General features: G+C 37.1%; 1 protein-coding gene across 1 annotated transcript in view; it reads right to left on the bottom strand.

Annotated features, from left to right (window-relative positions):
* ALKAL1 (ALK and LTK ligand 1) overlaps positions 1–11,748 on the bottom strand; it is a 41,066-nt gene extending 29,318 nt beyond the window's left edge. The window contains exon 1 of the mRNA XM_072413304.1: positions 11,190–11,748. Within this exon, the coding sequence (XP_072269405.1) occupies positions 11,190–11,508 (319 nt within the window). The 5' untranslated portion in view covers positions 11,509–11,748. The remainder of the gene's footprint in view (positions 1–11,189) is intronic.
* Positions 11,749–12,203: the final 455 nt, after the last annotated feature.

Below are 12,203 nucleotides of genomic sequence, written 5' to 3'. Positions count from 1 at the left end.
CTGGATAAGTTTTGGAAACATGCTATGTGCACAAACATTGCTGGGTGCAAGTATACAATATTGAAAAATCCCTGTCCTTAATATTACAAGATACATTCTACCATGACAGAAAATTTAACATGATGTCCCTGAATTGCCTTAATCCATATGGTAGATAAAAAATAAATAATAATTATGGTCACTTTACAGAAATAAATACATCACATTGTTTTTATGTTCCCAATATGCCCTGATGTGTTGTTTTTCTTACTGTGTATACTGTAGTATTTTATTTATATTTAGTATTTTCTAATATGCTGCATTTTAATAATATATTAACAATACCAATAAAAGCTATGTGAAAGAAATTTATCACATTGTATGTTGCGCTTTTGCTAAAAGCTGTAAGCTAAGAATAAACAGTTTTTGGTGTGGTATTCATGAATAGATTTAGCCCTTGGGCACATGATTTTCACATGTTTCGATGAGTACATCCAAAAGACAAGTCATGTGAAAGGCACATTTTGACACTCCAGGCCTGATTTTACTGCCCTGTCACGTAAAAGAACTGACCAGACTGTCAGCTTCCCAAAGGCATCCAGTCTGAAGGATCAAACCATCAGTCAACCTGGAAGCAACATCCCACACTGAATGCTAACATTCAGAACCATACAAAAAAGAGGGTGCTTTGTAAAATGCCATCTATAAAATTAATCAAGCATCTTTATTGCAATACATTAAAAACAATGGGGATTTGTTTAAACCCAGAAAATTCAAACAGAACCTGAAAAGTTAAAGATCTTTATTTTTCTTCAGTTGAATGTCCACAATAATGTTGATAATAATCTTGCCATACAGATTCCACACAGTTCTTTATTTGGTACAAGGTACATATATTTATTAAATAGTGTTCAGCCATTGTTTATACATGTTTATATTGTTGTCTCTTTTCTGTACAACAATCGACAGGACACTACCACTGATCAGAGACATGCATGTACCATACGGTTAAAGTAAAGTCAAAAGTTACAATTTGCATTGTCAGGAAGCACTGAAAATGAATCAATTTGACAGTCAGGAAACCTATTTTAAGAAGAAGAGGTAAATATTGCCATATTACAAGTTTCATTTATCCCTAAAATAAATCTTTCAGGGCAAAGGAAAACATGTCTATAGTGGTGGTTCAAATCTCAGCCAGGACATTATCTGCATGCAATTTTCAGGTTTTCTCCATGTTTGCGTGGGTTTCCTAACACATATCAAAAACATGCAGTTAAGTTAATTGGTTTCCCCCATATTGACCTTAGACTGTGGTAATGATATATGACTATGCTAAAGACATTAGATTGTGAGCTCCTTTGATGGGCAGCTATTGACATGACTATAGGCTTTTTTAAGATCTGTGTAATATATCGGTGCTATAATATTACTGGAGAAGACCAATAACCTTCCTCCCCAGTATCATGCAATCACTTTCCTTCGTTTTTCATGATGCTCCTGTGCCGGGGAGAATTACAAATTATTTTCAGATATGGGAGGTGAACACTATCCAATGTTAGCTGCCTTATGATTTCCCCAGACCTGTCAATCAAATGGGGGGGGGGGGGTAGTTAGTCAGCCATCATTAAGGAACTTAATGGACCACTAGGTCTTTTTTGTCATCATTCTTTAGTTCTATATAAGGTTTTTTTGTTTTTGTTTTTTAATAATAAACAGGGGGATGGCAGGGGCACTGCCATCCATAACAGCCAGTCTGTGCACTGTAAATTTAAAATTTACATTAAGGTGCACTTCACGTCCATGTATCCACAATATAGAAGCTGCATTAATGTGCATTGTGCTGCCATGCAGAAGGGAAATACATACATTTATAAAACATGTGTACAAGCAGTACCATGCAGTGAATAATTATTTAAACCACTTGCAGTGGTCATTGGTACAACTTTTGTAACTATTTACTAATCCACTTATTCCTTCCCTTCTGCCTTAAGTATTATTTTTCTGATTTTTTTTTTTCATTAAATTCTTTTTTTTTTACATTAAATTTGCTGATACAGAGTTTCTTTCACTTTCTGTCTGGTAAAATGTTGTTACCTGGACAGACAGGGAGGGAGGATCTCCTTAGCAGGGCACAATAAATCAATAAAATCCAACAGGAGCTCCCAACCTTCCCTACTATATCCATAACCAAAAGAATAGACTGGAAATAAACTTTATTGTCATCACGTAACTTCATTCATTGGTATGTTTTTTTAGGTTTACCTGGTTTTCAGCTTTAGTCAGTTTAACAAATTAATGGATTCAAATCTAGGTTACAACTTGTGCAATTTTAGCCCTCCTGGACTCTTTCAGATGATTTCAGCTGGGTCATAATAAAAGTTGTATGGGGATGTAGGACCTCCCTCTGTTATGCAAGCTTGGCCAGTATAAAGTTGCATAATACTTTGATTTATATCATATTCTCTTATTCAATCTCCATCTAAGGCTATTAATGGCTTTATTTTGCCTGTATAATGTCTTTTAAAAAGTCTCTTAAGCCTTAGGGAAATATTCAGATTTTTTTCTAGTCATGCGGCTGTCTACAAAATGAGGTCGACAAATATCTTCAGCTGAAAAGGGAATGCTCACATATAATGTTATATAACTTTATATATTTGTAGAGCCTGTGATGATACAACAAAACACAGGCAAACCGGTGTTTCCAAAGATTGCTATATCATCCATTACCTTGTCACACAATATCACAATATTACAAATATGGATGAAAGTCTAGGTGACAATAAGGCATATAGATATACCAGTGTTGTATGCAGCATTTTAAAATGTCTAAAAGAAGTAGTAGTGAAGCCAGGTTGGAATAACTTGAAAATGTGCTCAAAGATGCCCGTTCAACCTAGAGTGTAATAAATTGATGTGCATAAAAAGCTGGTTTAATTATGCAGAATTTCTGCATAGGACATTGGGGACTGACTTACTAAAGACATATAGGCTGATAAATATTTTAGGCTGATCTCCTTTTATGAATTAAATAGGATGACATTCTGCTAACAACAACCATCAAATCCCGTTCAAGGAAAAGTCCAGTTTTTGTAGGGTTCCTTGCAAGTGACTGGATAATGTAATGTCTTGAAAGAAAATTCACTTTCATAGTTGAACAGACTAAGTTTTCCTATTGGTCTCTAAGTGTTCATAAATAGCCCATTTGTAGGACATTCAGTGAGAACTGAGCAAACCAAATGCAAATGGTAGCATTTCAACAGAACTAAAACAATTACTGACAATTGGATAGATGGAAAAGATCAGTCAGAATGATTTTTAAAGTTGGTATTGATTTAATAAAGAAATATAGGCTGCTCCTCTTGCAAGAGATTTTTCACTTAGCTTAGTGAATGAGATCAAGCTCTGCTAACTTCAACTATCCAGTCATGTGTAAAGAAATCCTTTTTTTCCTAATTTTCTTGTACATGATTTGGCATTTTTTGCAAAGTGAATATTCACCACATTCTCTAATGTAAGTAAATTATCCTGTGAATGATGATGGTTCCCTGAGAAGTCTGAATTTCTTTAGTAAATCATAGATTCACAAAATAGTTGCATATACTTTATATCCGACCTAGAACTGGTCACAATATCGGCAGATATTCAATCAATTGCACTGAAAGATCAAAGGAGAGCCCTGCCTTATTAGGATCTCCAAGGCCATAAGTTCAAATTCCAACACAAATAATGTCATGTTTATGATAGAATAGTTTTTATGGCAGTCTGCCTGACTGCTGGAGAGATTCCAAAATTTAATTTGTCCTGGGGGCCCTTGTCACTAAAACATATTAGGTGGGGGAAACCCAACATTTTTAATTCATCTAGGCAATAGGTAAGGGAAAATCTGTCACCGTTTGAAGGACACAAGGAAAGAAAGAGTTTGTTAAACACTTCAAATTAGGACACAGGGACATCTACTGGTGTGAACTGGGTATAAAGCAAGATTCTTTTTCTAATGTCAATTCTAATATGCAAGACAGAATTGTTCATAGCAATTCAATAAAAAAAGATGTATATCTTATTTATCTATATTAATTCCTATTTGTGTGTAGCCTTCATACTTGTAAGAGTGGCTAAATTGTTCTGGGTACTCTCTCTAAGAATGGGTACAATACACAAGCTCATCCTTTCTGTCTAGGGTTTCGTGGGACAGTGTGCAGAATGCCAAATAAGACAACCCACAAATCTAAAGGCACTGGAACTGCATGCTTGGATGGAAAGAAGCCCCTCTTCCCACTCCAGGAGAGCTGATAGGCATATTCCCAAATGTAAAAACACCTCCGTGGTAATAGGGAGCTGTTATCCTGCTAGATGGAGTGAAAGAATCTAAAGTAAGCTTGACAGCCCTGCAGATAGCACTTGCAGATCTCGGTCTTCACTTAGAAGTAACCATTATGTTTCACTTCCCCAACAGACAATTGGCTAGATCTTCCAGACTAGGACCTAGGCCCCTTACTGAGATATTCCCTGAATTCTGGGCTCTCTTAACCTTTACATCCTTATCCTTTAAAACACCCCCCCCCCGATCCTTATCCTCCTGTCTCCAGATATTTATTCATAACAGTAGACCCCCCTCACATGGTGCCAATCCTAATAATTATTCATAGAAGAAACATCCCTCACTCAGAATCGGTCTTCTCTTCTACTATGTCAGGTAATCTACACAAGAACAAAAGAAGGGTGATCAATCATGGGTATGACAATCAGGACTCCCAAAAACCATGTACATCCAGAAACTTTTAGAAGCAGGACACCACCCCTATAAGAAACTATACTACTTAGAATACATATACAGCTCAGGTGTTCATCTAATTTGTCACACAAGATGTCAGTTGTCTGCCGACTTGTTTGCTGTGTTTTACAAAAACTACTAACACCAAAAGAAAAAAATAATAGCCAAGCAATCAGCATTCCCTAGAATCAACACAGTAAAGACAGCTTAAATGATCTGTCAGTGGTAGGCCCACTTTCAAATAAAAAGGTAATTCAACACTGTTTTCATTCTGAATTATGCTTTAGTATCTTGGAAAGGTCGTGGAAGCTTTGCAAAGCCTCTCAACAATGTCAGTCTATCATACTCTACTCATTCACTATTTGTTTCCAACTCTGTTTGTTAAAAAGTACACCTATATTCATTCTTCCTTTTTGAATGATGAGGAGAAAATGTGGAATCTCTCAAGTTTAAATGATATTTTAGGTACTACTGTCAGTATCTCTGTTGAAGAGATCTGCAATTTAGGAATATGGTGTATATCATATGGTTTTAAGGTCACCAGGAAATGAATGCTATAGTGACACATAGTGACAGTGCTATAGTGACAGTGCTATAGTCCTGCCCCTGACCCTGAGAAAATGCTCCTCACCATTTACCAGCAGCTTGCTGTTTTCTAACAATTGTAGTGAGTGATTGCACACAACAGGTAAAAGCTGCAAATGCAAGGTAAACTTCGACCAACATCGAACATAAGTCATACCTAAACAAATCCATAAAATTAGTAAAAAAAATAATTACTCCCACAGATATATATATATATCAGCATAATCTTCAATCAGTTATCATTTATTAATATGCAAAGCAGATGGTGAACAATCAAAGAATTCTGAAATTGAAACATTCAATGTTCTGGAGTACATGGTTTCAGAAAACCAAACAACCAACACTTCATTGCTTTATTATTATCATGTATTTATGTAAAGCCAACATTTTTACAGCACGTTACATGCCTCTAACTGTTCCTCAGAGAGCTCACAATCTAATTCCCTTGCTATAGTCTATGGACAATTTTGGGGAAGTCAGTTAACCGATCAGTATGTTTTCTGGGATGTGGAAGGAAACTCACACAAACATTGGGAAATCACAGAAACTAAATTCAGAAAGGATCCTAGCCCAGATCTGAACCTGGCACCCTGGTGCTGAAAGATAAGAGTGAGATCCAGCCTGTCACCCACTTCTTGAAACAACATTCCTTTATTTGCTGGCTGTTCTTATGTATAAATTTTAGAAAGACAGCCTATAGCCATAGAGTTTATTTCTTGGTTTTCACAGACTTTAGGGGAAGGAATGCTTTGATGACCTGTGATATATTGTTTGCTATTCCTTTTGAAGTTGCAGCTTGTTGGGTCTCCTTATATTTGCAACCTAAATAAATAGTTCACACTGGTTAAAATATGTACGCCATCTTCAAAAATTCTGTATGTCAGTAGGTTTAATGCACCTAATGTTAAGAAGTCATTTATTCCAGCATGTGATTTTCCACTAAATAGCCCCTTGCTTTAAAGTTTTAGCCAAACAGCTAAATTCATAGTTGAAATACGTATGTGGTAGCTGTTTTGCTTGCCAGAGGATTTGTATTTGGTCCTGGTGTTTTACAGCCCTACCACACAGCACAGGTGGATAGATTCTTAACAACTGTATTGAAGGCTATGTTTAGTTAGTAAAGGAGCTACAGCAGACTGATAAGCTCGTAACATAGTGTACATATAATCAGCAGTTACCATTTAATAAGGAAAATTGTACATTTATAACACATTGATCTAACTGCAACAATAGATGTTCCCAAATGCCATGTATGAATGCCATAGCAGCAGAAAACCTTGTCCAAAGCCTTTTGCTCATGTGTGCTTTTTTCTCCATAGACCCCACTTGCAGGCAGCCTCCCACCTGGCATTGGTCATAACCCATGTACCATCTTGTCCACTGACCTTTTTGTTTGCAACTAAACAAGGCATGGGGTGACCAAGGGGCTTCGCTTAGGCTAGTAATATCCTTACTTTACGCTAATATTATCTTATCTCATATCTTCTCATGAACAGATTAGGCTGCATGTATGATTTGATTGACAATAAGAAACTTGGGGTCAACAGAACACTGAAATGCTAATAAATTACTTTAAAGTTCTAATACTTATCACTGCTTTCTTAAATAACATAGAAAGTAATGTCAGATTCAAGGGGTGATAAAAACTGCAAACAGGAGTTGTAACATACCCCATCATATAGAAGGGAGTGTTCTTACATATTCTGTTTCCACAAACCAATAGAAGTCCTTTCTTACACCTGACTGTACATATTTTACTATACAACAGTGACATACTAACCATGCATCAGTGCGTTTTCACAAACAACATGTCAAGACTTACTACTAGCAATAAAAGAATACTAATGGGTTAAAATGAACTCTAAACAGATATAAAATACAGGTTTAAAATACATAAATGTATTATTATATTAGCATCTTACAGTCCCCTGTACAGCCTGGTTGGTGTGTAAAAGAATCAGTAGTATAAGGAGCCATTCAGGTCAGTATGCTGGAAATAAGCAAGTTGATAGGAGGTGAAAGCAGGAATGAGCTCATTACTGTTTTACTTTACATTTTACTGTCAAACTGGAGAAGGTCCAGGACAACTAGGGCTCAGAGGAAGTAGGGTATACAAGGATGGCCATAAAAATGTCAACATCCAGCACCTGAAAAAAGTACAGAAAATCGCTGGTCTGAAGTTTTATTTTTTAGTTTTTGATTTTGTTGGTATAATATTACATTTTTTTGTGATGGGATATTCACCTTTATATTGTATATTCTTGTTTAGAGTTCTGCATAAAGTGATAAGTAACAGTTAATTTTGTGATAACAGTTATGATCAAATCAGTTAAAAATTAGGCAAATTGTCAGTGTTATGATTTTTCAAACGGCTTGTGCACAGTATTTGGACTTTTTGTATTTACACATTTTTGCACAGAAAAGATACTTAGGCATGAAAAAAGCTGTTTTCAATGAAGTCTACTCCCAGCAGTGTATCGCGGTACACAATGTGCTAAAAATTAACTAAATGAATTGAGGCTGTTAATTTAGCAAAACAATTGATCTCTTTAGAATGTGTTTAGTCTGTTAAGTGAATGCTAGTATATAAGGTAGAGCTGTGCTCACATTGAACAGGCAATCGTACACAACTGGATTTTTGCTAACTTGTGATTGGGTATTTGAAATGAACTCACATTACACAATTTTATTCACTCACATTTTACTTTTTAAAGTCAATATTCACTTTTCTAGGTGAACCGCCAACTTCCAACCAGTTGTCTTTTTAGTGTATTGTTGGCAATTTTGCCCTTTATGTCATTTCAAATGCACACATACATTCTGATTAGCACAAGCTTATATTTAATGAACAGTGCTGCGTAATATGTTGGCGCTATAAAAATCCTGTTTATTATTAATAAAATTATTAATAATATATATGTGTCATATAAATTTGACAAATCTCCAGAGAGTCATGTAATTCATAAACGATAATTGGCCACATTCCTAAATTGTGAGATTCCTAGCAGATCAGAAAACCCGGAGTTATCAATCAGCATTTCTACTGATTAGAATTTACCATAAAATAATATTCAGCTGATCTTTCAGCGACTTTTGGCAACCTATGGGTTTAGCATATATAATGGCATACGCATGCTGGCATAAATAGTTCTACAACAGCTGGAGGGCAGCAAGTTTAAAAGCTGTGACGCGTGACTGGTATTTATTTTAGGATACACAAGAACAGACATTTCTGCCTTGTTTCAGCTGATAGTGGACTGTTGTTGGGTCATTTATAGGTGTGCATTCTAGTGAATTGTAAGCAGGGGGAAGGGCTGTAATAATTGACTTGTCCTCTTCTAGCACTACCATGGGCTCTGACCAACTGAGGCAGAAACTAGTCCGGCATTATTGGCTTTTGCTTCAAACTAAATCCCAGAAAGGGGACATCAGCTCAGCACAAAGGTTTTTCCCCCTTTATAGGAGAAGCATAGTCCCCTGCCTGGTCCACAAGTCAGCCCCCAATGTGGGAGGTGGTCGTCTTGCCACCTTTCGACAAAGCATTAATCACACCATTCTGTCATTTGTTGAACAGCCCTATATTTACTTAAAAAGCACACAGCTGAAACTCATTTTAGGTTTTTCTCCTGCTTTGAAGCCAGTATTAATGTCTTGAATAGGGAATGACCTACAGTAGCCTTTCAAGTGTGTTTTTTATGAATTGCATATTCACAGACTTTTTTCAGTCTCTAGCTGTATTCTTACATAAGAATATCTGATTGCTCTATTAGGCTGGATATGGATGGGAAGTTTCTTAGAACATTCCAGGTACTTAAACAATCGCTGATGTCTAATGGAAGTGTTTTCCATGTTGGTGAAAATAATTCTCACCGGAAGGTTTTGGGAAATAATCAATTTCCAGGGCAAATGGTATTTAACAGACCTACTACTGCTCAAAGCACAAATAATGGCCGACCATCATACAAGTGTATTAAAATATAAATATTATGTTATAATTAATGGTTCACCTTGGGAATATAAAAACACCCATATAATAACACCTGATCATTTTTTCACCTTTTGTGATGATATTGGTGAGTTTGGTTGTGGAATGATTATTTATACCAAAGATCATTATTAGTTTAACATCAACATTAATATTGGAATCTGTTGCCCAAAGCAAGTGAAAAAAAAACCCTCATAAATTTGTGTTTCTAAATATAACCATAGGATTGTACTCAATAAACAAGCACGTTTCCTATACCTGAACTGACATTAGGATATTAGCCAGCGCAGTCACATGTTTATTGTGTGAAGAAACTATTTTGTTAGATAGGATTGTTACTTTTAATGGAAAAATCTTTTAAAGAACGTTGGCAAGCTTTATGAGTGCTGTCTAATGTCTGCAACTAGCTTTATGTGGAGCAACAATTAATTTCTGTCTAATCAATAGACATTCCGCCCTGACAAGTTTAGATCCCAATAGGAATGGCTGGCTTGTCTGCTTCCAAACCGCACATGGTTAGAGAAGATCAATTTTTATAATTCCATTATTTTTGGTAATGACCTCATGGGGTTCAGTTAATGTCTATCTATGCTACATTTATTTGGAAAGCTTGGGGAAGAAATTGAAATATTTAAGGTTTTTAAACTTAACTGTAATAGATAAGTTATCTGTAATAGATGTAAAGAGATTTCCTACTGTTAAATACAATCACTTCACCAAATAGAAAATGAGTGAAAATTTGCAGCAGGGGCACAGACACTACTAACAAATACTAACACACTACTACAAAGAAATGTTGTGGATTGTTCCTTAATTTTTCAGCGGAAACAGTTGTCACTAATACAGAAATGAGAGGAAATCCCTGACAAAATCAAACCTGACAGATGTTCACATACTTCCCCATACTCACTTACATTTTATTGACCAGTATACCATTGTAATATAAGTGTAATGCTTGTGCGAGTTCTTCCAGGTGTTGTGATAAAACAACCTTAGTGACTATACCTATGCCCTGGAGAATAAACTGCTGGCTGCAGCCTGTCTCCAACATTGAGCCCCTTGTAAAAATCACTATAACCAGGACACTAAAACGATTGGCAGTGCCAGAGCAGGGCAGCCTGACAGACAGGGCATGATCCTAACATGAAATCTGCTCATCCTCCTTACTAAAGCGATTAGTGATTCTGTCTAAGAAGCAAGGATGGCTTTCCCAGGGGAGATAAAACACTGTCTTACGGATTGGATTATTCTAGCCTTTCTCAAACTTTTTTTTAACCTAGAGGAACCCGCAAAATAACTGTTAGGTCTTGGGGAACCCCTGCTGACAATGTCTGGCAGGACAAATACCCCCTTACATTTGTGATGAGAATGCCACCCCTACAGATAAAAAGACTATTGGTGTCATGTTGATGACCATGAACTGGAAAATATACAGTCACCGTCAATAGGATGGTCAATCAACCATAACTCTGGGTAATTGCTAGGAACCTCCAGAGTAGTGTTTCTCTGCCAGGGCTTTTGGAACTTTAGCTTTCCTCCAGAATTTGCCAGGAGTTCCTCTCAAGTTAGTTACTGCATTTGGCTATCTGTAAAGTTGGCAATCTTTCAGCTTGCCAATAATGAAGGATGCATTCTTTCTACCGAGCTTTCTACCATGCTAAAGCAATGTGGATATTATTAAGATCAGTGGTGCCCTAAGACCAAAAAGTTATTTCAAGGGTCTGTTAAAAAGTTTGAGAAAGGCTGCTCTAGAATTCCCTATCATGGATTCCTTCAAACTTTATGGAGTTTCTGTGTAAGCAATGTGTGAAGCAATGTGATCAGAACAACAAAGCTAAATGCAGAAAGCAATCCAATGAGTTGACTTACCTGAAGGTCTCTTACTGTTGCTCCTTGGAGATGATCTCTCTCTAGATGACAGTCTATGATGTTCAGCAGAATAAGCGGCACCATCGCTGTACCTCCTGGTGATGACTTTGCCACTTTCTCTGCTGCTGTCCCCAATCACCTGCACAATGAGATCTAGAAGAGTTCTCCTGTCACTGGCTGGCATTTCACTGATGCCCTGGACTGAAGATGTGAGCAGCAATAAGGAGATGGCCAGTAGTGCCTGCCATTTCCTCACCCTCTGCATCTCTCCCTTTGTGATCCTGGGGAAGAGAGAGGGAGGAAGACAATAGTTACACATGCTAGCTTCTGCCCCTCATCACCTCCGGGCTGCTCATCATGGAAAACACAGGAGGACCCTTCAATGTCCCTGGAAATACAAACACAGCGCTCTCCGAAAAAGTGCCGACAATAAGTCAGGGATAGCGCAGGGACGCCAATTAAGAGCTAATCATCGCCCAGTTCATGTCTTCTCCAACTGTTATAATCCAACTAGCAAACACTCCTCCCAGGGCCAACTATTCACTGCAACTCATGGCAATGCCTATCCTCCTAATTGTCTCCCCTCCCTCAGGGCTGCCCCTCATATCTTCCACATGTACAGCCACGGATTAGGAGAAGGCATTAGCAAGGCAGCGGAGATAAAACCATCCTGGCTTTGTTAGGGATTGATTTAGCTTTCTTCTGTATAGGGATCGGCACACTGACGGCAAAGCTGCTGCTGTACAATAACCCCATACAATGAGATCTGCATGAGCCCCAATCCCCAAATCAGTGACCTGGCTATATATAACAAACTTGTCTATCTGCAACTTTACATATATGTGCAGGGCAGGATTCCTATCATGTCTAATGTTACAGTATCTGCAAAACAACAATGTACTTTTATTGATTCTTCCTAGCCATGCAAACTTATCATTTATACACGATATTACATAGATGTGTACTATCAGCACAAGACAGATTGCATACAAGTATATGTATATATATATATAT

Source organism: Pyxicephalus adspersus, chromosome 5 (assembly GCF_032062135.1).
Source record: "Pyxicephalus adspersus chromosome 5, UCB_Pads_2.0, whole genome shotgun sequence".
In the NCBI taxonomy this organism is placed as follows: domain Eukaryota; kingdom Metazoa; phylum Chordata; class Amphibia; order Anura; family Pyxicephalidae; genus Pyxicephalus; species Pyxicephalus adspersus.
Note: the sequence above shows the minus strand (reverse complement) of the source record. Positions and strands in the feature narration are given on the sequence as shown.